The following is a 25,327-nucleotide window of genomic DNA, read 5'->3' as shown; positions in this document are numbered from 1 at the left end:
TTTTAAACGACGTTTAACCCTGCCGCGACCCCACGATCTACCCCTACTACCCCTCTGGCGCTGTATCTTCGTGCCTGATTGGCGAAACGCTTGATAAACGAGTCCCGTGGCCCTCGCGTCGCTGCAACTCTTGTGACTTGTCGAAGCGGACGAATCTTCTTGCTCCTGGGACTTGAATGCGTTTCGAGACGTGAAAAAAAGGTAGAGGAGAATGAGTAAGGGAGGATAAGTTGTCTGTCGATGAGTGCTACCGAGGTAACTCAATCATTTCTTTAATTGGCCAGGATTCCTTGGCCAATCTGAGTCGAAAGTCGTGAGCGTACTATGCACGCTACCAAGACGGATAATATCGATTGCGCGTCGAATAAATATTCCTATAAGGGAATAATAATGGTGCATTATGAAAAGTTGTAATAACGTATTCAGTATTGGTAGAAGGATACCCGCTTCAATCTTCATTAATTCACTTTCTGCTGCGTTCTGCCTTCGCAGAGACGTCTTACTCGTCTCCCGATTATCCTTCAGAAAGCATCTGTTGTATCGTCAATGCTTTCTTCCGTTCGATTCAACCCCCGACTCTTTCTCTCGTTTTCCCCCTTTTTTGCATTCGCTCCGCGGCTCGGTCTTATTACCCTCGATGCCGATCTCGTTCGAGATCCCGCGAGTATCAACGGCAATTAAGCTGATGCCAATTAAACAAACCAACTACCGTTAATTGATGATTTATACCTGTGATAGATTGGATCACACAAATTTCGAGTTTCGCGAGCTTATTTGGATGATTAGGGATTGGAGTGTCATTCACTCGGTTACGGCACTATCATCGTGAAGGGGCAAAGTTGCTGTATTTAAATTAATAAATTGATTTAAAACGATTGCATAATTCGTACAGAATCGAAGCAAATTCTGGGAACGAAATCATTTATTGGAAGCATACAGTAGTTAGTTTAGAAGCCCCTGCAAGCTGAAGTATGTGAAGTAATTAACTTCTTGATCTAGTTATGATTCTACCTCCTCTAATTTTAATTCTATGATCTGTAGGTACCTCAATACTTGTTATACACAGCTCCTTTAACTCTCGAAGAGCGGCTGTTTTACATTCATGTGCAGTGCCAGCGAACTCAGGATCACTTTTGACACAGCGTTCGTCGTTCGTGGGTTAATGTTGCTGTTAGTAGTGAACTACAGATATAACAAAAATATCATTCTTATCACAAAAATACTGTCGCGAAGAGTCGTGAAAATCATCGAATTTTCCTCGAGATCATTCCAATTCAAATTGAATGAAAATCCTTGAAAAGAATATTAAAACTAAATATGGGTACATTATTATATCATCCTCAATTGTTTCCCATTTCTATAACCCCAAAAGATTCATCTTCACCGAGCCTTCAGCCTCCATAATCAAAGACAACAAGACGAAACTGATCAAAATCATAGCTAAAACGAGCCAATCCCGTTCAGACTATGAAAATCTGTAGAAATCGATGCAGTTCGTCCGAGCTTTCTCGGCATTTGATGCAGCAGAACAGCCGTATTCTAATTAAACGGTACAACGGCCTGATCTCAGTATGGAATCCCAAGACCGGCATCGATTACCCAGCCAATTTGCGACGAGTCACTCTCCTCTCCCGCGCTCCTCGTCCCGATTGCTCTTCCATCAGCTTCGTTCTTCGAGTCCGTTTCGACGAGTTTCCTCGAGGAAATCCCACGAATGCGCTTGCATCGTGTCAAAGGGAGGCAGAAGTTAATACTGAAACGAGACCCTGACTGGTGAAAGGGTTGCATCAATGTATCGTCTCTGATACGTCGCCACAGATTTAAGGGGGAGTGACGAAGGCGAATATTCAGCAAACGTTTCGCAAAAGTTACTCATAATTTCACTTAGCCCTTCTCTTCCTCTCTGTCGTTAGCTTGATAGTTCATCAGTGGCTATGAGCTTCAACGCCGTGCAAAGGGGGTGCACGCGAGGAATATGAAGAAGAGAAGGACAGGTTGGTGGTATGAGGGAAACAAGGGACGGTAGAGCTACTGTTTATGTCAATTTCGTGCCTACGGTGCATCATAAAGGAAATAAAAGGGAACAATTGCACGGTCGCCAAGTGCAATTTACGCCTAGATATTATAAAAAGGGAAGAAAGCCAGGGAGGGGCGAGCGAAAGAGAGGGAGCAGAGAGAAAGAGGACTAATGGGAGGGACGAAATGGTCGGTAGAACGCGGAGAAAAGGGGTAACTAGTACAAAACAAACGGCCCTCCCCTGCTCCTCGCTACTCCTGCTGAATTGATATATCACGGCACGTCTAACCTCGCGTGTGCCGCGAGTGTTCTCACGTTCGTGCTTTTAGGATTCGATTATCGAACCGTCGATAAATCAATGATGAAAATAAATTTAAGTTATGAGTGTTTTTCACTATCAGGAATATGGGAAAAATACAGTCGCCCATAAGTACCCAATATATCCGAGCAATAAATTTGCCAGAACGAACACATTAAATAGTGAAGATTCAGTTCACTCGGTACAGCAATACAATCCCTGCTCAATACTGAAAAACTGAAAATTAAATTAGGTACATATTCTGAAACTAGGTCGTTGAACTCGTATCAACTTCCCACCGCTGAACCACTAACGAATTAGAGTTCTGAAAACTTATTTTTCAGCAATCAATCATTCCTGTCCCGTGGATCACTATTTTTTCCAAATACCCACGATAAATCCTCCAAGTAGTACATAACAATGACTCATTCAAACCCAAAAAAACAATTACCCTAAATTCCCAGCATCCCCGATACCCCAACAGTAGCAGTTACATCAAAAACACGCAGGTATAGAAAAGCAAAGGAAGATCGACCGCGTTTCAGATGCCCCGAGGGGGTTCACCTAGAAACGAGCGCGTTCCCATACCACTTCCGAGGGTCCCTAATTCGCTTCCCCCTCCGTCTACAGGGAGAACGTGACCCGGGGACAAATTTGAATTCGCGCAAACCGTTGCTTGGCTCTTTACGAGCGTCCGTCTCGCGTGGCGCGGGCTGCGCGACAGACAGAGAAAAAGAGCGTCAAGACAACAGCCTTAATAGCCAGTACAATGGGCGGATCTTCGAGTCTTTTACGTCGCACTTGACGAAACAATAGTCGAACGAGTAGCGGGCGATAGACCGACGGTACTGCTGCCGCCGCCGCTGCCAGTGGCGCTGGAGGGTGTCGAGGGTGTCGAGGATGCCGAAGAGGGGCTGCTGCTACCAGTAGACGACTCGGAATCCGTAGCCCCGGGTCGGGTTTTAACGACGTGCTCGGACACACGGCAGTCGTTGCATCCCTCTGCCTCGGATGCACGCTCTCCCCCATCCTCCCTCACCCAGTCCTCCTCGTTCCAACCCCCCCTCAGAGTTCCCCGCTGCTTCTACTTGGCCTGGCTCCATCTATCTCTCGCGCTCCCGCCTTCGTTTCGTTTTCGTGCACGCTGCAACCCCGGGACGCATCAAGCTCTGCCTGCACGCACACTAACCACCACCGCGCGCCCCCTGTGTTCCTCCCTGTTGCTCCTTTTCTCTTTCTCGTCAAGTGCTCCTCCTCCATCCTCCGCCCTCCCGTCACTCGCCTTCCCCCTTCTTCCCACCCGTCGTACCTCATCTCCCTTTTCAACCCCATCGCAATCTTGCTGCCTCCGTCCCTCTCTGACCACCCTGTGACAGTCACCTCCGTGCATCTCCGTCGGTCCTTTCATGCAGTTCAAGCTTGCCTGCGAGCTCCCCCGTCGCTTAACGTCAAAACTTTCGTGTCCCTAGCCGCTACCCAGACTCGCAGCCAATCAGCGTGTCCTTTCGTGCACAGGGTGTCCGGCTCTATTACGGTAACATCTACTCGAGGAAAACAAACCCCTCCTCGACTTGTTCTGGGAATTTTGGCAAGATGCTTCGTGGAGCACCGACTTTCAGGGATTTTCTGTATGTTTTTCTTATATCTTTAGCGATTCAGTTTTTGTGACTTCATCTGTTTTTTATTTTATTTGATGTAAATTTTGTGTAGTAAAGGATGGCTTGTAGTTTTCAGGGAAAGAAGCGTAAAAAAGGATAGCCTTCGCCTTGTCAGCTTTTGGCGAGCTTTCGAGGCACTGTGCTTCAGAAATTTGAATTTAATACGATGGAGTGAGAGAATCTGTTAGTCGAACTGTCTGCTCAACTGATTTTACTACGGAGTTTCTAGTTTGTTGCGAAAAGCTTTCGAGAAGTACAAAGAGTAGAACGCAGAGTGTATTCTTCCTATAGAGTTCTACAATCATATAACTCCACGTAGATTCTAGAAATAGTTTGTTCTGGAAAGTCGAGGAACAACGAGAAAAGGAAACCGAGTGTAGGATATTTTAATAAAGTCGTTAAGGGAATTCCAATACTATCATCTTCTGCAAATAATTACGAGATGAAAGTTGAACAGCTGAAGTACCCCGCTATTTTATTGGCTTCATTTTTCTTCTCCCCTCCCTGTCATAATATTCTTTGTTTTCTGAACGAAAGGACAACGTTGCGAGAAATGCGAGAGAGAGAGAGAAAGCAGGTCGACGAGACTCGTTTAAGTTGGAGTGAAAAATGTAAAGGGGGAGAGATAGAACGAAGGAGAGAGAGATGAGTATAAGGAAGAACTTCAAAGAATAAATTATACATTCCTACCTATCTTGCTGCTCGCCTGCGTGCACATAACTTACAAAGTTCCTCAAAGATGCAACGACTGCAAAACGTACTCCCTTTTTTATACGGCCGACGATACTCTAGCATCCACCCACTTTTTCCACCCCTTACGACGCACTAGCAGCTCGTTCAAGAAAGCTCAAGATGACAACAGGTAACAAGGAGGCAGTTCGGGTGCAAAATATGTACCGGGAGACACGATAAATTTTGAGGAAAACCATCATAAACTTCTTCGTAGAATATGAAATGTATGATACGTATAAAATGTTTAAAACAGAGAAAAAGTAACGTTTCACGCTAAAGTAGTTAAGAATAAACGTTAAACGTAAAAACATAAGAATAAAAGCTGAAACGAAATGAATTTCAAATATCTCGTTTCCTGGCAATAGTGGCAATCTATTGCACTGCAGGGTGTCTCGAACTGTTAAAAATGGAAACGTCATGAGGGTAAATTCATCAAACCGAATACATGCCCAACAGAGTGAAATTTCATGCCGCCAGACACTTCAAAGCTCACCCACACCACATCGAAAAGTTTCTGAAAGTTCAGTGTATGCAATCGTTACGCAACGTCCACCCTTTTGTTTTACTTCCAACAACCGCCGCATCTGCATACATCAATGGTGACCAGAATGAACGACCGCGAGTCGCGCGTGGCTTGCAAGGATTATATCGCAACTAGGACGCCCAAGTTTTAATCCTTGTATGGGAAATCATGAGTTATTTGCGTGAACGTGTTAAACATAAATGAAATTGCCTGAAATATCTCAGCTAAAAAGCGGGGCGTGAAATACCACCTAGTTTGCGTTTTGAAATTACTTTCGTTATACTGTTTTCTCGTCGGTGAACAGTGAACTGAAAATGTCACAGCGACAACTGTGATTACAACCCGCGATAAATTCAAGTGAATAAAAATTATAGTTTTCAAGTAAGCTGAATCGTTCAAATTGTGTTAGATGTGTATTGCATATTTGATGGTCTGGCATGATTCTGGTACAGTTAATCAAAATTTACAAGTTGTGATATTTCGAAAAATGTCGAACTTTAATAAAAGGAGTAAATTATTGAAGAATTAAAATCATATATGAGTATTAATCCTTCTGCACTGATTAAGAGATATTGACTGGAAATTACTTCTCCATTCATAATGCATTTTTAATAAAAATGCAATTTTAATAAAAATGCAATGTTGGTGCGTAACTCGTCGACTTTTAGTGATATATTTAAGATATGCTATAGAAATTACTATTAGTTATTCTAGTAGTAACTTCACAAGGGTTGAAAAATGGTAACAGTTATTATATAAATTAGAAATTAGTAGAAGAAAAAAGTTTCCATAATACGAGGACACAACTGACCTCAAAAACACTTCTATCTAAAGTAAAAATTATTGCTCTTGTTCTGACAGAACTAGTACTCAGTAGATACATGTAGCTATTAGAAACAGCGATACTTCAAGAAACACTGAAAACACAAATTAAATCAAAGATCAATTAAAACACAATTTCAACACACTCGTCTGCTCTTACCGCTTCCCAAATACAAACCCATGATCAACCTCAGTAAAGTAGTAAGAACATTCTACAAGTACAATTCTACCCACCCCTAAGTTCCCCACCACTACTCGCCTACATCTCCCATCACCCATACGCGGAACAGAGCGAGATCTTCGAATCTCAGCGCGCAAGAATCGCGAGGCATAATACGCGTCGCCTCTCCGAGCGCCTCCACCCCTTCGGATCGCTTGAAGCACGAGGGCACGTAACAAAGCAGGGCAAAGATCGCGAGGGGTCGGCTCAGTGGGAGACAGACTTTCCATCGGTGCAGCGCGCGAGACATCGAACCGAACCTATCGTCCTGGCTCCCCGAACCGAACGTCTTCGTGGATGGAGCCGGGGGCGAACAATAGCAAAACAGAAGTAGAAAAACAAGAGAAGGCAAGGCGGAAGCGGAGGCACGGAAAAGGGTAGAAAAAGTGTAACGCATCGTATCTCGGAACGGTGGATGCGTGCTGGTCCACGCGCAGCCCACGTCCTCCCTTTCATTCTTTGTGGCACCTGCAGCTACCCTCTCCAACCCGTACGCGGTACGCGGGCAGCCCGCGGAAGCGAGAGGACAGAGAGCAAAGGACGGAGGGAGGAGGATCGCGAGGAGAGGGTTGAACGCATGCGCAGGCTAAGCCGCGGGGGTTCTCCGGCACGATCAGTCGTGGCCGGCGGTGCCGGAGGCCAAAGACTTTCGCGAGGGTGGACGCGCCGCGTTTTCTGCCGGACCTCTTTCGCTCTACCTACACGCCTGTCTGTCCCCTTCTGTCCGCTTCGATCGCGCCGACTGCTCTGTGGTACTCGCTCCACACGCACGTATGACCCTGCCACCGCGTGCACTGTCGCGGTCGGCTGCACCACCATCGAGACCGACGTCGCCGTCGTCGGCGAGCTCCGCGCGCGCGACAGCCTCCTCTATCCCCGTGGCCGTCGATCTCGTCTCGTCGCGTGACTCGCCGAGTACGTGGAGGCGGAGAAGACGAGGAGCGACGTGAGGAGCGACGTGACAAGCGCCAGGACCAACACGAGGACAGTCACGGTGACGTTCGACCGGCGACTCCACGCTCTCCCTCCTCGCCTTCGCTGGGTGCAAGGTTGACCGAGGTCCAAGGACGCCGAACGAAAGATGCTGGCCCGCTGCCTAATTTTCGTCGGTAAGTGTACCAGGAGTCTTAAGAAGTTCTTAGGAAGTGCTCAGCTCGCGTGGTCTTAAGATCTAAGACAATCTAAGTGGAGGATGTCGGGGTTGATAGGGGGATAGACGAAGAGAACGGAGGTCCTCGTGGCTGGAGGATTATGAGAGATGCTAAAAGGTGGAATCGCTGTAGGATCTATTCGTACCTGTGCCCTGAATCGATAAGTGTCTCTATGGACACTGGGAAATTTGTTTCGAGTTCGGGCGTCAAGGTGGAGGATGGATACGTGAGGGGTGAAGGGAAAAGGGTATCTCGCGCGCAAAATTGCCGCGGGAATGGAAGCAGGACAGTGATTGTTCGATTGTATCTTTCGTGGAAACAATTAGAGGTTCGTGTACGTGTTCCGAAAAGTTTCGCCGGGTCGCGTACCGGAAACGAGATAACGGCGAGCACGTGACACTCGTGTAAATCTAATTTGTGGAATGCAGACGGCGAATCTGCCCCGTATCGATAGCACGGAGCAAAAGGATCGTTGGAAAAGTTCCCCGTGGTTGAATTGCACGGAGGCACTTCAGACACTGTGAATGATTCATGCGTGAAAGCGCTTCGCGTGAATCGTGCCGATACACATGTCCCTGATAGGACGTGCTATTGTTTCGTCGATACGAATGTCCAGCGAAATTCATTCACGCGTGACTTTGTTAATAGCTCTGACACCATTCGGAATCGAGCTCTGAGATTTTCGTGGCGAGTGGATTCTTCCTTGGAAAAGATTTGATGACTGTTGTTTCGATTTATGTAGAAATACTTCAAATACCTGAATAGAGTTATACGAAACTGCTTTTCATTTCCAACTCCGAAATTGCTAATAAAAATGATTTGACGACTGTAGTTTCGGTGTGCGTAGAAATACTTCAAATAGTTGAGCAGTGATATTCGAAACTGCTTTTCATTTCCAACTCCGAAATTGGCAATAAAAGTGATTCTATAGGGATTCTGAATTCGAAGTTGTCATGAGAACCGAAGAAATTAAAATTGTATTACTGTCGAAGCAAAACACGCATATTTTCATTCGCCAAACTATCTTTCTCATTAACAGATTCAGGAAGTATCAACTCGTTTCCGAGCATTTAACCCATCACAGTAATTTATGCGTCAATTTAATCTAGAAAAGTTTCATCTCATTAAGCTTCGGGTTTCGTAACGATCCAATTAGGCCCACTTTAATTCGAATTAAAAATCTAAGCGTAATTAGAAAAGACAACAAAGTCAGTTTATTCGGACTCCTTTTAACGCAGAGAAATCCTCGATCGGCTCTCCTCGTCAACGACACGTTGCTTCGAAGAATATTCCTCAGAAATTTTCTCGGTGAAAAAGTCTCGTTAGAGAGCGACCTCTCTCGAGTGTTCACAGGAAAAAAGGACGACCGTAATTTTATTCTGAAGAGAGCGCGTCTACCTGGAGAGCACGTTTTCATTCGAAATTTTGTTGGAAGCGCGCGCATAAAGGATATACTTGAATAAAAAATTAACTCCAGGTCGTGGTAACAAACGATACGGGAAAAAGAACAGTCAAAATCAACGGCGGAGCACTCTTCGCTACGGAGCGCTTTAAAATGTTAACTGCTTCCCCGTAATTACGATTTAGCTACCTATTTCCCTATCATCCCCATAACATCAATTTAAAAAAAAAAAAAAACGAGAGAGGAGAACGAAACCTCGCTCGAACTTAAAAATTGGCCTCACTAAATTAAACTCTATCTTCCAGTTAACTTGTTAATGGGAGAAAACGAGCTAACTCGTCGTTTAAAAGTTTTACCGCCCTGGTCGAAATGAATTCATTCACAAGAGATACGTAGGAGGCGTTATGTGGCTGAGAATTTATCATCGGTAATCGATGCAGAGTCAAATACCTATATTAATGAAAAAAAACAAAAAAAAGGAAAAACGAGCGGATCGTGGCTATCACGACAAAGTTGCTGTCGTATCGGAATCCACAAAGGGGTAAGGGGCGAGAAGGACATCTTATTCGCGTTCCAACGAAGAACAATACATTTGTCTGGCCAAGGAGAAGGCGACATCGCTCAGACAATGAAGAACGTCGATAATGATCGCGACGCATCTTAAGACCTCTCTCGTTAACGTTCTGCCCGGTTCTTTCGCTTCTTGCAGGAAGCTCTCTGTAGTTTCCTGAAGGAGCTCAACCCTCCCCCCACCAACCTGTTCCCAAGCCCCCCCTCCTACCAACCCCATCCAGCTCGACCACCCACCAGACCACTGTCCTCTCTTCGCCTCTACCGTTTTGCACTAATTGCGGACAATTCCAGACTTTAAATCTCTCGAATCTTGAAAGCCTTTAATCTCGACGGCCGAGCCTTAACGACGTCGCCGTGTTTCGTAGAGCGACAGTTTGAAATTTAAGCGCTCGAGGGGGCGGAACAGACACCCTTAATAAGGTTCCTCCATCCCCTCGTTTCCCTCCTCCTACCCTCGTACGTCGCCAGCTCTCTGTCTTTGGCTCATCTTCCCCTCTTTCCTTGTCGTTCACCTGACCTCACCTACGCGCTCGAATGCACAGAGGCGAGGCCGTTAATGGAATATTTTAATGGCTAAGCAAACCTTTAATCAACCCTTGCCCAACCGCCAGGACACATACAGCGGAATTAGGGATAAGTGGATAAGACATTCGCGATGTCTTCCGATTGGAATCGCTTGATGACACTGTGTCGAGGTACAAATGATTGGGTTTTCACGTATGGCTGTCTATGAGTCTTTTTATGCTTAATTGATATGATATCTGGCTTTCGCCTTGTCTCTCTAATTTTGTTGTATGAATTCAAAACGTTACACGGAGTTTGGAGACTATAGTAGTTTTTTCGTCACGGAAATTTGCGCGTCAGTGTAAGATGAAAGCGTCGGTGACTCATTAGACTTGCAAGAGAGAAGATTGGATAAAGTTTGCGAATTACTGTCAACAGCTCGAGCAAATGTAGTCGACGCTGAAGGCAGCATTGTGCTTAGAAAGCACATCGAGCTTTGTTCAGAGAAGTCCGGGGCGCAGCTATCACTTTGCGACGGACTTACGTACAATGAGACTTGGAACACTGAAGTTTATGACACATTACTTCAGGCTAGACGATTAGTACCTTGAAAAGTATTCAACTTTAAAAATTTGGCAGTAAAAAGCACCTTCTGTTGGTTAAAGTATTCGCCCAGCAATGAAATGAATCTTAAGAATGTGCACTTTATTTTTAGAGTCTAATTTCGTTGCATTATAACTGGAGTTTTAAATTAGTAATTTTCTTCACTTAAACGGCAAGGATATTATATCCTTATTTATGTGCTTTTCTTTAGGATAAACATTAACTCGATTTATGCTGTACCAATTAACCATGATAACCGAGGGGTAGATGTACTTCCCACTAAATATAATGTTCATCCTACATTGTGGAAGAGTCGCACCACCCTAACTTCCACATCACTGAATTTGATTCACCCACTGATCAGTTGCCCCGACCCCTACCTTGACCTATCACCCTCGCTTTTATTTTATGGACCTTTCAACACTTCTGCATTCACTGTGTTCGGTGAGACTGTATATCTCTGAATACTTCTATATTAGATCTGGAAGCATCTAGGATTGGCACTTCCAGCAGTACGTGATTGACCAGATAATACACTCACAGTCACGGATCAGAATCTATTGAGCCGAAGGTACACTGCCTTCAGTCAGTTCGATTCCCATTCACACTCCACTGCAAATCCTATTTTAGAATCAACTATGACCTCAGTCTCGTATCTGAATTTCAGTCTCGTTGTACCTCACTTTTAGTCAGTTTCCACTCTACTAGAACTTTTATTTCAGTTCATTAGACAGTCTCAGTTTAGCCTAAAACCACCCAAATTATTTTTTTCGCAATTTCAACCCACGAATAAAAACAGAAAGCCCCTTCGTTTTTACGGAATGCCCAATTACGGGAAAGTAAAAATATGGTTCGTTTCCACGAGTATCCCTCGGCCAGGGAACTAATGAAAAGCAGAATTGAATTCGGAATTTTTCTCGGCAACACTCGTGGAAAAAGTAACTCCCCGAAAGTGCCGGAAGTTATTCCTGCGAAACGAGATTTCGAACTCCCCCTAGCGAGAAAACTAACGGGGGTAGAAATGTTCGATATAATTACAGAGGATCGTGTAATTAAAGTTATCCACGCGCTCGAGGATCCTCTCGTCTCGGGTCGCTTTTCCAACGACCGACAGTGTCCATGTGAAACACGAAAAGAAACAAGAAAAGGGGCGCGGGTGGTCGGGGAGGGAGGAGGAACGTGAAAATATCGATCGCGAGTTTTATCGCGATACGTTGAGCGGAAGGTTGTCAAAAAAATAGCGAAACGTCAGGTGAACAGGCGAATAGCTTAACACTCCGCCTCGAAACACAAAAACGGGGAAACAGTGCGCAACGGGTGGCAGGGAGGCCAGCAGGGAGTGCTGTCAGTCACTGTGAAAATTATCGCTCAAGTATCCGAGCTTTGTACACGGATCCCTAGACAGTCTGAAGGGTTGCTCCTAGATGGTGGAAGCAACGCCAGGGGACGCAGAGACGAGAGGCGCGCTTCTCTCGTTGGCACGTCCTCCGATTATGTGGATAATGCGAGGCAACGTGACGAGCCTACGTATACATCCCGATGGGCATACGCCAGGGGTGGCTGAAACCACCCACCCCTCGAATAACTTATTCGTTACGGATAGAAACTCTGCGGAACTGATTCCGTACTACTGTCGCGCACTGGCAGAACTACCCTCATCACTGGACGGAAGAGACGGGACACTTGGCGACATGTAACATCACGAGCTCGTCGCAATGTTTAGTCATTCCTGGAACTCTGTTACATTTGCTTCATTATATTTTGCGGAAGTCCGAATTGCCATTTCTCAACGTGGCTGGAGAGTGTTGGAGTTAGACTGAAAGTGTTTGGGGATGGAAAATATTCTTTTTTTAACGAATTTCACAATGTGGTTGTTCTGTGAGGAATGAACCCAAAGGCTGAGGGTAGATTTTACGAATGATCCTTAATCGTGTATTCGTTAGTAGTAGTGTGCAGTTTTTTGACTATTTTCTTTGATGTTTTTAAAAAATAAAAAATAAGAAAGTATAGAAATTTTGTTAACTTGCTCTTGTGATGATATGAAACGATTTATTGTGAAAAAATAGCAATATTCGTGTAAAACAAAAATGTAATATTAGATCATATATAGTAGATGCAGTAAATTCATTTGCTTTTAGTTAGTTTTAAAGACTAAAGAATCTTTATCAAGAGGTGACCCAGTTAACAGGTTAATTACTAAGATATGTAAGATCTTCTGTATTACTTCTGCAAGACATTTTCAAGTTTAAGTTCATAGCTGTGAGTTAGAAAGTTTGTAAGCATTTTCTGTGTCTTCCTGCAGATGGTACTACTAAATGCACTATCACTCGACAAACTTAGCTTACAGTATCCAAGTTCTCTAGATTCTATGCTAGTTTTTATCTCCTTTTGTACCCTTTCCGTCCTTTCCTTAATTGCCCTTACATTTTCCCTAATTTTCTTTCACAAGTAAAGAACATTCTACTCATCATTAAAGACTATGTACACTGGTCAGCTCTTGTAGGATCAAAAAACAAATTGAGACTTCAATTTAGAAGTGATATAGCACTTGCTACTAGAAATAAAAATATTATAATAAAATTATAGTAATGCTGATCATGAGAACAATAGAGTTCCATTATCTTCATAATTAATAAAACTTATAATTTTCCTGAATATTTCCAATAAAAGTAAAGAATGATATAATCAAAATCTAATTAGTACTTGCTACATGCGAAGTCTCCGGTGCTGCATAAATTCACACATTGCTACTCCGCACTTGTTACTCCGAATAAATAGATATTAAGGGAAGAAAAGTGGAGTAATAACTGTTAGGGACGCCGCTATTCTCCGTATCGAGTGTAATACTCAACCACTCAGGATACTTTTTTCCTCATTCATTTAAACAGCTACTTCCTGTGCTTCTTTCTTCCACTAATATCGTCGGCACCAAGAAACTTTTACGACTCACAATTGCGAATCATATCTCGTCTCGTTTTACTTTATTTTTAATTCCATTCCTTCCACTCGATTTCTTCTGCCTTTTCCGCTCCGATCCCAGTTTTCAATTCTCCCGCAGCGTTCAACAAATTCATGTTGCGTATGCGTAACTGTTTGTCTATCATTCTCGACGAATAGAAGGAAAGCACAAGAACAGTAAATGATATTCCTAACCATTTCTGTTTTCTCATAACACATGCGAAATTCACTCGTGCACGCTCGCTTCTATTTCTATTTTACAAGTTGTTTCCTGAATTTATTTTTCCATTTGATGTCGCATGACATGAAAATAACGAGAAAGATTTCAATCTCTTCGATACTTATTTCTTCCTTTACGAGTATACAAACTGTCGTAGACGTTTGCAAACTCTTTGATGGGCTCTTGTGTCTCGTTCATATTGCCTTTCGTTAATGTCTCATGTTTTCTACTCGCTTTTGTTCATCAATCTATTCCCCCCTCCTACTGAGAGTTATATCCCGAGCTGTTAAACTTCGCTACCCTTTCATCGATCATCGTTCGCTCTACACGGATCGTTTGTACGACACGTTTTCTTGACAAATATTTCCTAGTTCGAGACGATTTATCATAGATCTATGAATAATAAAGTACATTCATCCGATACATTACTGGAGGAACATTTAATGCTTCTCGTATAGAGTGATAATCGATGCCTTCAATCTCCTATTTATTCTCACAAATTGCTTGTTAGTATGATCTCGAACTGCGTCGAGTAAACTACTGAGCTTTAGCTTTTCAATATAACCTTGTTAACAGATTTCAAAATTTAACAAAATGAGTTTCATGCAATTTTAACCTTTTGTACTTTAATAATATCTACTACCAGTGAAGTATGTCATTTTACATATTCATAATAGAGTAAATAATAAAATAGAAAATTACGAACAGTTAAATGCTCTTATTAACAGAAATCTTAAATTTCTAAGAACTGCAGCACAAAATTATTTGTACCAGTGAATTATATAAAATGATTGCTGCAATTTTTAAACTTTGATAGGAAAGGTAAAGCGCAGTAGATTTTTCGAAGCTCCTGGCTCTTCTTTCTGACCTACCCGATAGTTACGAACTTTCAATCGAAACCGCGAGCATTTCATGATAACAAGCCTCAACCATCCCCCAGAAACCACAATAGTACCCTTTAACTTGCCGAACGTTGACTCAGAGAAGGTGGTTATTGCGGGGAGAAAATTGAGGGACTGAAAGAACTGCGGAAAGTCGAGCAAAAGCGATTTAGATGCATCAGGATTGAAACTAAGGCTGTCCTTCCCTTGGGAAAGAAACTTCGCTCGAGATTATTCTCTTCGCTAACCAAAATTCACAATTGCAGATTACACTCTCTGCCATTTTCACATTATTACTTTAAATTGCACCCACCGACGCTGATGTAACTAATTTACGAAGATAATTTTTTGAATAATTCAAACACTTCCTCGACCTTCGCTCTCCATACTCTAGCAGCGTTTATTCAAACTACCAGAATTTCATCTTAAATGTTGATTTTTAAACTTTCTTACCAGTCCATGAAATATCATCGTCTGTAAGAAAACGCCTGTAAGATCTCAAGTTTCAACCAAGAAAGCGAATCATACGAGAAATCAGGCTTTAGTAAAGAAAAAATTGAAAACAAAAGGCAACTTTGAAGGAGCGATCCAAAACTCCCAAAACTTACAGACGTTCTTTTGCGAAGATTGGCAATCCCCTTAGCACTGCAAACAGTTTCCTACGAAAAACGATCACTGACTTGCGAGGACGCGGCAAGAAAAAGGATCAAGCAGCTTCGAGTCTTATGAGATGAAACAGTTCGAGACCGATCGAGCGGTTCTTCCCTTCGATAAAACTTTCGATGTTATGCCAGGGTCCCTCACGCGGAGTAGTTACAGCGAGATTGCATGTGAAAATCGTTCGGGAAATTTTGAGGGGAAGAAGAGCGTGGGAATGTCAGAACCAATTTTCAAGCGGGAGAGTTTGAGGAACATACGTGAGGGAGATCGACACGCGGCCAACTTTCAACTGTTCTGCTACTTCTGTACTTCTGTCATCGACCTTTGCGATGACGCGTTTCATGGTATCTTTGTATGTACATACACAGACGGTGATAGCTATGTTTCTCTTCGTTTAAAAAATTGAAATGTTTGAATATTTAAATAACTATCGGTATATTTGAAACTTTGCATATTTGAAAATTTGAAGATTTAAAAATTCAAATATTTGAAAATTTAAATATTCGAAAATACAAAAATTTTTAAGCTCGAGATCTGAAAAGATGAAATATCTGAAAGTTCTCACATTTGAAAGTTTTTAAATTTCCAACTTTTGAAATCTCTGAAAAAAGTAAGTATCAATTTTACTTATTGAAGGGGCTTTCCTTGTTAGATTGATCCACCACAGAAATGGACCATCAACGTAGCGAATACCCTCGGAATCACGCTATACCATCTTCGCCCTCATAAAATCTCGAAATATTAAACTATTCGATTAATCCCATCTCTTTTGTCCCGAATAATCCCTATCTCGGTACGCAGAAGAACGATCCAAGAACGGCAGGGGTTTCAGGGCTGAAGTCCTCTCGATCCGAGGCAGAGCACCATTGTGCCGGTAAATTAAATCGTCGTCGCCGGGTTAAAGGCGTCACAGTTTTACGCGCGATAAAACGACGAAAGGAGGGCCAATTTCCTGATCGACCATGGGTGAAACGTCGATCCTCCTCGCCCCCGCCCCGACAACACCGCCTTGGAACGTGTTCTCCTTGGCGCCCTTCTCGCCCCGCAACCCTCCCCGATCGACCCTCTTTCAGACTCTCAACCGTAACACGCACGCCAGTTGGTTCGTCGAGTGGTCCGTCGGGCCGTTTATTTTCATTCGCCGGGATTGCTTTTCATCGACGCTCGCGCGGGTGCACGACAAAAGCCACGCGCACACGCGTCTGCCCCTTTCACGCTCCGCGCGAGCCGAGGCTCGCGTGTGCGCCAGCACGCACCCCATGCGTGCACTCGCCTTCCTCCCGTAAAGCTTCGCTTTTTCATGGCTCCTCGCTTTAATGCAGCCTCCTTCGCAACATTCTCGATGACTTGTACCGCCCAGCCTGCTATGCACCCCCGCCCCGAGGCTCAGCGAACGAGTCGCGGGGCTAATTTGCACGGTAATGAGCTCATTATCCTGACTACTTCGCCGTGACGACGATATTAAGAGATAATTTAGATGGCGCCTCGGAACGGTATCAACCGGATCACCTTTGAGGGCCGAGCGGCCGATTACAACGAGGAAAGGAAATTGCGGGGGGCGGGGTGGTGAGAGAAGGAAAGCGCGAAGGAAAAACTTATTTTGGAGACGGAGGCTTGCTGGAGGTCTGATCGATAAATTAAGAACTCTGGTTTGTGCTGGTGGAAATGATTGGTACTGAGTGGGTTGTTGAAGGGGTTGTTTGATATCGGGGGTAAATTGGAGTATTTGTCTCCTTTGTCCTTGTTTCTGATTTACAGTCAGTTCTGTCAGTTAAAGTACAATGGAGCACTCAAAGCATCCACTGTTTTTTGTCAAGATATACTACAGTATGGAAAATGTATACTTGCAACTCAAAAATAAAGTTAAATAGAGAAAACAGTAACGATAACATTTTTCAATATTGTTGTACCTTCGAATTACCTCGATATTTTTATTCAGAAGTAGCCCGTCACCCTTTGCAGATGAAAATAATAAAAATATTTATTATTGCATACAGTAACTGGCGTTTGCAATGCAAACTTTGCATCCAGTGCCACAAAAGAATTGGACGCGTCTGATCATACACCGACCAATTCTACTTAACAGTACACTAGGTCGAAATCACGAGAATTCAATCGCTTCTCATTTGCTTACTCATTTGCTTACTCATTTTCTTCTGTATTAACCGTATCAGTAACAAAAGGTCACGGGAGTCAACTTTAAAGCCGTGAAAATTGATTCACACCTTCCACAGTAACACCGCCGCCACGTAACGACGTACGTAACGCGAGAACGGAACACGTCGATTAAATTTTCAAGAATCCCGCTTAAACTTTCGAGGGCGATCATTAAAGCACCGTCGATGTACAATATGCAGCAGCGCGCACGTGCTATTCGAGGGATCCCCGTATAACCAGGGGCGCTGGTCCGCCACGTATGACGGCCCAGACTCGGCTACGTTGCTCGCCGCTAAATTATTCCAGGATAAACGTGTTTACGTACGTTTAGTCGCGCGTCGTGCCACTTTAATCGGCCTGGCAAATAGGCGCGTCATCCTCGTCGAATTCGATCGAACACGCGCACGCATCAGCGAATAAACACCACGAACAGTCGCGACGCCAAGCAGACACGCTCGTTACCCTTTCTTCGCTTTACCGATTATCGCTTTATCGGCGACGTAACACGTCAATGCAATTTTCGAAGGAAGCAAAGGCCGAGCGCCAAACGCATGCACATCTATTTAATTCAGTCTCAGTGCACCCTGAAAAATTTAAATGGAAGCTCCATATACGGGCTCTGGGTCACGCTAAACGGTTAGGTTGATTTTCTTTCGATGTTTCGTTGTGGGAGTGGAATGGTGGTGCGATGAGGGATTATGCGCTAATATGAATTTAGAGAATAGAAATTTGGGATGTTTGAGCAGTTAGAATATGATTAGGGTCGGGTTAGTTCCTGGTATACCAACATTGAATCACTCAAGGACTCCAAAACTATTTCCTCATTACGATCATATTCAAATTTACAAATAATGAAATATTCAAATATACAAATTTTCAAATATTACAATATTCAAATATTCAAATATTGCAATATTCAAATTTTCAAATATTCAAATATGTAAATATTCAAATATTCAAATATACAAATTTTCAAATATTCAAACATTTAAACATTTAAATTTTCTCAAAATAGAAAGAAACATTGCTATCATCATCTGCAATAGACAGAGGCTGAATTCAGAAAGTAGAATCATAATAAAAATAATTAAAATATGCTAATTCTATAAACCCAGTACTTCATTGATAAAAACTCAAGAATATTAATCACATCACGTAACTATTCATTTACTTATATGTCATAATCAATAGCACCAAACATTATTCTACACAATACTGTCCTTTACCTATCACCTGACAAGAGAATTCTCTAACAGAAGTTTCTGTCACTTCCGAAATAAATTCCCCAGATCATGTTCCACCCTCTATGCCAGAAAGTCTATACCATAATCTAGTATACTTCATCGGGAAAGGACACGTTCAGAAAAGATACACTAAAGAAGAGACGTTCTCTGTGTCACGTTCATCGTACGTGTAATATCGCCCTGAACCCACTTCGAACCTTCGGTCGATCCATCGTTCCACAAAGAGTTAAGTTTCGAAGTTCGTGTCTGTAGCTGTACGGAGTTGATCGCTAGAACGTATTGCCAGGATAACCTCTGCTCCGACAGACCGGAACTGTAGCGTGAAAATTTAATAAACACCGCGTATGCAAATTGCAGAAGCCCGTGTTTAGATCCAGAGCGAACTTCTAACAAGTAGGAGGCATGCATCGTGCAAACTAAACCGCACTTACGCCAACATCCGCTCGCATATTCATCGGAGGGTTGACCGATCATATGACAGGGAAAGATCTTTTAATTCCTCCAGGAATCGCCAAGGAACCCTGTGAAACGAAAAGGGATTAAAGAGAAGATACGAGCTGAGCTGGGCTCAAAGCCAGACGGAAATCAGTGTTAAAACTGATCGATTCTCAATTCGAGAAAATTGATTAGTTCAATTTTCCGCCAAGGAAATTGAAGTTCGTGGCGTGCTTAATTCGGTTTAGAGAAACGCAGGACATCGGTTGAGACGAATGAAAGGGTACGGAATAAAGACGTCTCTCCTGGAAATTATATCGTACGATTGCTATCGGGCTTTCAACGTTGTCTTTCGTTAAATAAGTTACAACGATCGTGGAATTATCGAGGCGCCTCGACGGGACACCAAACCCGTTTCTATCGATCGAAACGCGAGTGAAAATCGAAATGCAACGCGCGACGCGTATCTTCTGACGCACTTAAAAAATTTCCCGCGCATTAGTCCAAGGTAACACGATTACCAGAGAGTTAATGCACTCACAGGAGTATGCGAAGCGGGAACAGTCCAGCATATTTCTCGCGTCATTTCGCGAGACATTTTGAGGAAAAATGTGCGCCGTTACGCTCGAACAAATAATTTCGTCGCTATCCTCCCCGCTGGCACAGTCGTAAAACAAACGATGTCAGTCCGTCCTCTTATTTTCAGCAGTAATTCACTGGAAACGTCGTATTTCCTGCGAGTTCTTTCCGAATAATTCAACTGTTTATGCGAATTAATTATTCTAATTAGTGTTTTGCGTGTCTCTCTGTGTATTAGTGTTCATACACCTGTGAATTATTTTCAATTAGCGTGGATCGATTGCCGTCATTAATCTTGATTTGCCTGGTATTTAGTTCCTCATCTTCCAGATTGCAGTATAAACTTTTTAAAGTGTTTCGTGACTGCTCATTAATCATAGTATCAGTCTGTCATAAATTCTTTTCTTAGAAGCAAGGTTTAAGGATGGTACCAGTGAAGGTGAACTTAATTGATGGAAAAATTGAAACAAATTGACAGTGCATGTAAAGTGCTTTTTGAAGATTTTTCTACTCTTTCTCTTCATTGAGAGACTGCAATCTGAATATACTCAGACTCATAAATAACCATCGTATTTTTTGCATATTAAAACTTCAATTTAAAAACTGATTAGAGCATTCCATACATCCCCTCGAAATATTGTCCTTTAATATCTTTAAAATAAGTGTATTGTAAAAAATACAAATTTGACAAAATTTCAAAAACTAAATTTTGCGAAGCGCAATGTACCTACGAGTACACGAAACTTTGAAATCGACTCACACCAAATAATCGAAACCAATAAACAAATAACCCCATCTCGTGAACAAACATTCAAGAACACATTGAGTGTTTCGCACCCCCAGTAATACGCCACTGAATCTCGATCCACCGTCACACCTGTTTCACCACCTGCTCCCCTCCAGTCTCCAAAACCTCCAGGACACGAATACGAATAGCTCCCCAAGAAATAGCGAAATCCTTCGCCACCGTCTTTAACGACTCCACTTCATGTCCAAGGGAGCGTGACTACTCTCGAACTACTTCGATAGCCACTTCTCGCGCCTCTGTTCTTCGTCCCTTCCGCCCCTCGTACCGCGCAGATTTCCATATCGGCTACGTGACGTTCTGCAAATTCCCCACGCATCACGGATTACGCCACGGATCAAAGCGGCAGAACGAACGAAGGAAGGAATTCTTGGTCGACGTTCTTGCACGTGTGTTCACCTGTGCACACACACGTACGCGCGCATATGCACGCCCATAACTCCACCCGCTCACACCCTTCTCCTTATCATACTCGAGCAGTGACCGACGCGGCATTATGTACCGATGTATCGCGATCTCGATAAAGCAACTACCCCCCAGCAACCTATCGTCCTCTTATGCTCTTCAAGAAGCTCCTGAACGAGCGTAGAGGAACAGAGAGGGAGGAAGGCCGAGGAAGGTAGACGGAGCGAGCTGGCTGGCACAACTCGCTCGATATCCATTAACCCCCTCCCCCGTGGCATCCCGAGTCTCTGTAGAGTTTAGAGGAGGCTATTCCCTCCTCGTTCATCGGGAAGACACAGGTCTATGGCTTCGTGAGAGGGCGAAGGCTCCTCTCGTTCGTTAACCTGCTGGAAACTGGAACTTTGGAAACGAGCCCGACTCGGGGATTTTTTATTTCTTTTTTCTTCCTTTCCCCTTTCCTCGTCGATGCTTATTTTATGTAGCCACGCACAGATATAAATTAGCGCGTTAATTACCGTGATCCTTTCAGTAGAATGTTAACTAGATACAGGGTGGTCAGTTTGGTAATTTGATTCATTTTGAAAAGTCTTTCTGGAACGAATTTTTTGTACACTATAGGAATGTACCCTTTAACCCTCGGTTAGTGGACTGTTTTACATTCATGTGTAGAACCAGCGGACTTAGGATCACTTTTGACCCAGCGTTTGCCGTTCGAAGGTTAAGAAGCTTCAGTTACTTTGATGCATAGGTATGTAAATTAGTATTATGCATTGCTGTATATATCATAAGCTGTGTATAGGCGACGTGACAATCAAAGTGCACGGTACAGACGTACGCTACATGACAGAGATATAGTGGGACTGTAAATTTGCTGAATAATCCATTTGAAGCCCTTGATTATTACCTATGCAATAGAACTAATGATACTGTATCATAATCTTCTTATAACGAAATGGATTCCTTGTTCAGCATTCTTCCCTACTTTTTCTTTCGCATCTTATTTCGCTCCTTCCACGGTCACGTCGCTACGCCTCAGTCATTTAATATTCATACGATATAACGCGGGGTCCCGTGGCCACGATGTTCGCGGGTGGCTTTAAAAAATGAACGACCACGAGGAAAGGACGCGTCCTCTCTGGCTTCTCTTGCGAAAAATAAGAAAGTGCATTTCATAGTCGCTGCCACTCATCTCGAAAGCTTGATGGCCACTCCCGTCGGTTAATTATGCGCATTTTATCGTGCCGCGCACTTAATGTAATTTCGCGACAGAGTGACGAGTGGCGACGGAGGGCGGGCTTGTTTACTGGCTATTGCGGATCCTTTGAGATGGGTGGTTTATCGCGGGGAACAAAGGCCGGATGATCGGTCGCGATGGTCGGGCGTGAAATCGAACGCACGGGATAATTGTAGTTATAGGATCACGATATTGATGGTTCTTTGAAGTGTAAAGCTGCTTTCGGGGGTTAGATTTGCGTTACTGGTTACGGTGGCCATAAAAAAATAGTCAGGAAGTTGGGTCAGAGTAGCGAAAGATATAAAGTGTCTGTAACTTCGAAGAATGTTTTGAAAGAAAACTGCATAAAGATGGAAAAATTGAGAAGCTAAGTGTTACTTAAAATGTTTGAAGATAGTGCAGTGTTTAAGAGATTTAATCTGAACACTACCAGGAAAATAAATTTTTCCACTCAGAGAAATTTCTTCGTATGAAAGATTACTATCTACTGTTTTGCATATTCCAACTTTTTGATATTTCCATCAGTATTTTTACACCGGGTAAAACAAATATGAAGTTACAATAAAAAGTTTATCGAAGGAAAGTGGGTCGATGCGCGAGCAAAATTTATCCAAAAACGTATCAGCAATTTACCGACAGTGTCCTATAAACGAGCGTATCGATTATTCCAGTGGCGATTAAAACTTCGACCTTTCTACTCGCTCCACATTCCCATATGGACATAAATGTCGTTTAAAAGCATCGATTCGAAAACTAAATCCTCCACTTCACCCGTCTCTATCGTGGAAAACGTAGAAGTCGATAAAAAAAAGTGTGGGTGCTTTTTCCACAACGCAGTCTCCCTCTTTTCCCTCTTGTGCTTACTCGCTGCAAATATACGGGGTGTGACAAAAAATGCGCTGCCAGGGAATACAACAAAAAATAAGATAAATGTTCAAAAATCTCCTCACACTCGCTTATAAAAGCATCACAAAATTTCAATGTTTCGATTTGATTTTAAAATTTCTTTCCTCCAGAGTTAGACAAGAATGTACTATTTTAATTTTGTATTCATCATCTAGGTTTTTCATCATTCCAATTATTATTCAAAACCATCAATTTTCGAAACTTTTCTTTAAGAATCGGATCCTATTTAAAGTAGACAGAATATTTGATATTACTTCATATAAAGGGCTCCATAATACTCTCTTGTTTCAACACACTAAGTACACATTAAAATCGTACTCCTATTTCACAAAACTATTGCGAACCAGACTTTAAGAGAACCATGATTCATAGCACAACATCCGTGACACCCCGTAAATATCGTTCGATGCGTGCACAGTTTTCGTTGCAACTGCACGATACACGATAGCCGTGACCGGGGTGGTAGCGGCGTGGCACATTCAATGGCACAAGGACCGCGCGCCGTGGGGGTACACGGTGTGCTGCGGTGAATGTGGCCACCCCCACCCGTTTTCGTGCAACTGCATGGAGATGCAGAGACGTGGATGCATCCTGTAGGAGAGTATAACGAGCTCGAACCCGACTCTCGGGTCGATGGCTCATGGTTTCGCCTTGCCCTCTCGAACGACCCACCCCTTTCCTGTCACCCCCCCCCCCCCCTCCCTTCACCCTCGCTCTCACCCACCCTCTCGCTCCGCCACGCTTCCGCTTTCCCTCGCGCACCCATTGCCTCTCTTTCCAGTCGTCCCGCCGCCTCACCCCGCCTCGTCCACTCTTGTTCCGTCTATTCGCCGCCAGTGGCGTAACTTTAAATTCAGGGCCAGCCACGGGGGATGACACGGGGGTGCCCTCACCTGTCGAGTAGGACAGCGCTGGTTACGCCGAGGGAAAACGTTTTGACGGCTAGTCCTTGAGAGACGACAGCCTTTGTAAACGATTCGCGACCCCGCGATCCGTACGCGCCAGGCTCGTTTCCACGCTTTTGTCGCGACGATTCTGAAAAATCCGCGGACTCCTGCCGCCTCCTGCGCGAGGAACGGGATTTCCGTCGATAGCGAGAGAACGCCACGGACGGAATGTTTATGCAAACGGGGTGTGCAGTAGGCGAGTGCAGTTTGTAACGACGCGAAGACCGAGAACACCATTAACGTGCAAGTGCGCGGCTAATGAGGACAATAAACTGCTAGAACCGGCTGCTTGCTACTGGAAAATAAGGAACATCCGGTGGTATTCATTAAACGGCCGTTAGAAGTGTTCGCTTGTTGCGAAAGTGAATCCTTAGCTACTTTTCTACGATGGGCGCTCGGTAGGCGTGGATACGATGCGAGAAGTTATCTATTGGAGTTTTAGTTTCGAAAATGAGAAAATACGTGGGAGAGAGAAAATAAAGTCTGAATACGTGAGATGAAATGCAGTAATTGTAAGGTACTTTGAATATACTTAAAAGGTTAGATACTACTTTCATAGACTGTGTAGAATATAGTCATCTAATGCCAATTTGTTAATTTTTTAACTAAACATTGTTTAACCGGTTTCATTTGATACTTTTGGTTTTTTTTCTACACTTCTATTTAAACTTTCCCAGTCCTGAATACCCTTCCATTACTTAAAAAAATATTTGATGCACTCTTCCGGTTCCAATTCACTGAAGAAATTAAAATCTACATCAAACATTTTTTTCAGTTCTTTTTTCAACACGTTCAACTAATTTCACTTCGAATCTCCAAGCACATAACTCTTTCGAATATAATAGTATATATGTATAAAATTCTCAAATTTCCTATAAAATTGGTCGACTTTAAAAGCTCAGTAGCAAAAGTAAGAGATTCCCTAAAGACAACCCTTCACGTCTGTAAGACGAACAGCTTCCAAGATAAAACGTTTTGTACCGCATCATAGCATCTATCCCGTAACTCTGACACAGTACAGAAACGATGGCGAAGGAACCGGAAGAAGGTGTCGTCTCGTCACCTTCCTCGAGCAAATACGACGCAAATTCGATACGAGGCGTCTCGTCTCAGTCGACCTGACGCGCACGTCGAGGATGAGATACGGCACGAACACACCTGGGAATAGTCGAGCTTTCTCCTCCTTCCTTCTACTCTCCCCTCTTCCGTTTTCCCATCCCATTGCTTCACCCCCCCAGCTACCGATGTGCCTCTTGCCCCCCTTTCACCTTCTACCTTTCCCCTATACACATCCACCTGCCTTTCACGATAACGCGTCGACCGAAGTAACACGTCGGTTTGACTGATGTCGCCTGGCGACGTAAACGCCCTCGGGGAGATACCTTCCGGTCTG

At 43.5% G+C, this 25,327-nt stretch overlaps 1 protein-coding gene across 12 annotated transcripts in view; it reads left to right on the top strand.

Moving 5' to 3' along the window:
• Positions 1-7,226: 7,226 nt before the first annotated feature.
• Positions 7,227-25,327, top strand: part of Dscam2 (Down syndrome cell adhesion molecule 2) — a 99,243-nt gene continuing 81,142 nt past the window's right edge. For 4 of the 12 annotated variants that reach the window (XM_076392951.1, XM_076392955.1, XM_076392950.1 and 1 more), the window contains exon 1: positions 7,233-7,379. In XM_076392951.1, the coding sequence (XP_076249066.1) occupies positions 7,352-7,379 (28 nt within the window). In that variant the 5' untranslated portion in view covers positions 7,233-7,351. Of the gene's footprint in view, positions 7,380-25,327 lie in introns of all 12 variants that reach the window. The other 8 variants (XR_013003550.1, XM_076392961.1, XM_076392956.1 and 5 more) reach the window with 5 other exon arrangements.

Source organism: Calliopsis andreniformis, chromosome 3 (genome assembly GCF_051401765.1).
Source record: "Calliopsis andreniformis isolate RMS-2024a chromosome 3, iyCalAndr_principal, whole genome shotgun sequence".
NCBI lineage: Eukaryota > Metazoa > Arthropoda > Insecta > Hymenoptera > Andrenidae > Calliopsis > Calliopsis andreniformis.
This window is presented reverse-complemented; position numbering and strand designations above follow the sequence as displayed.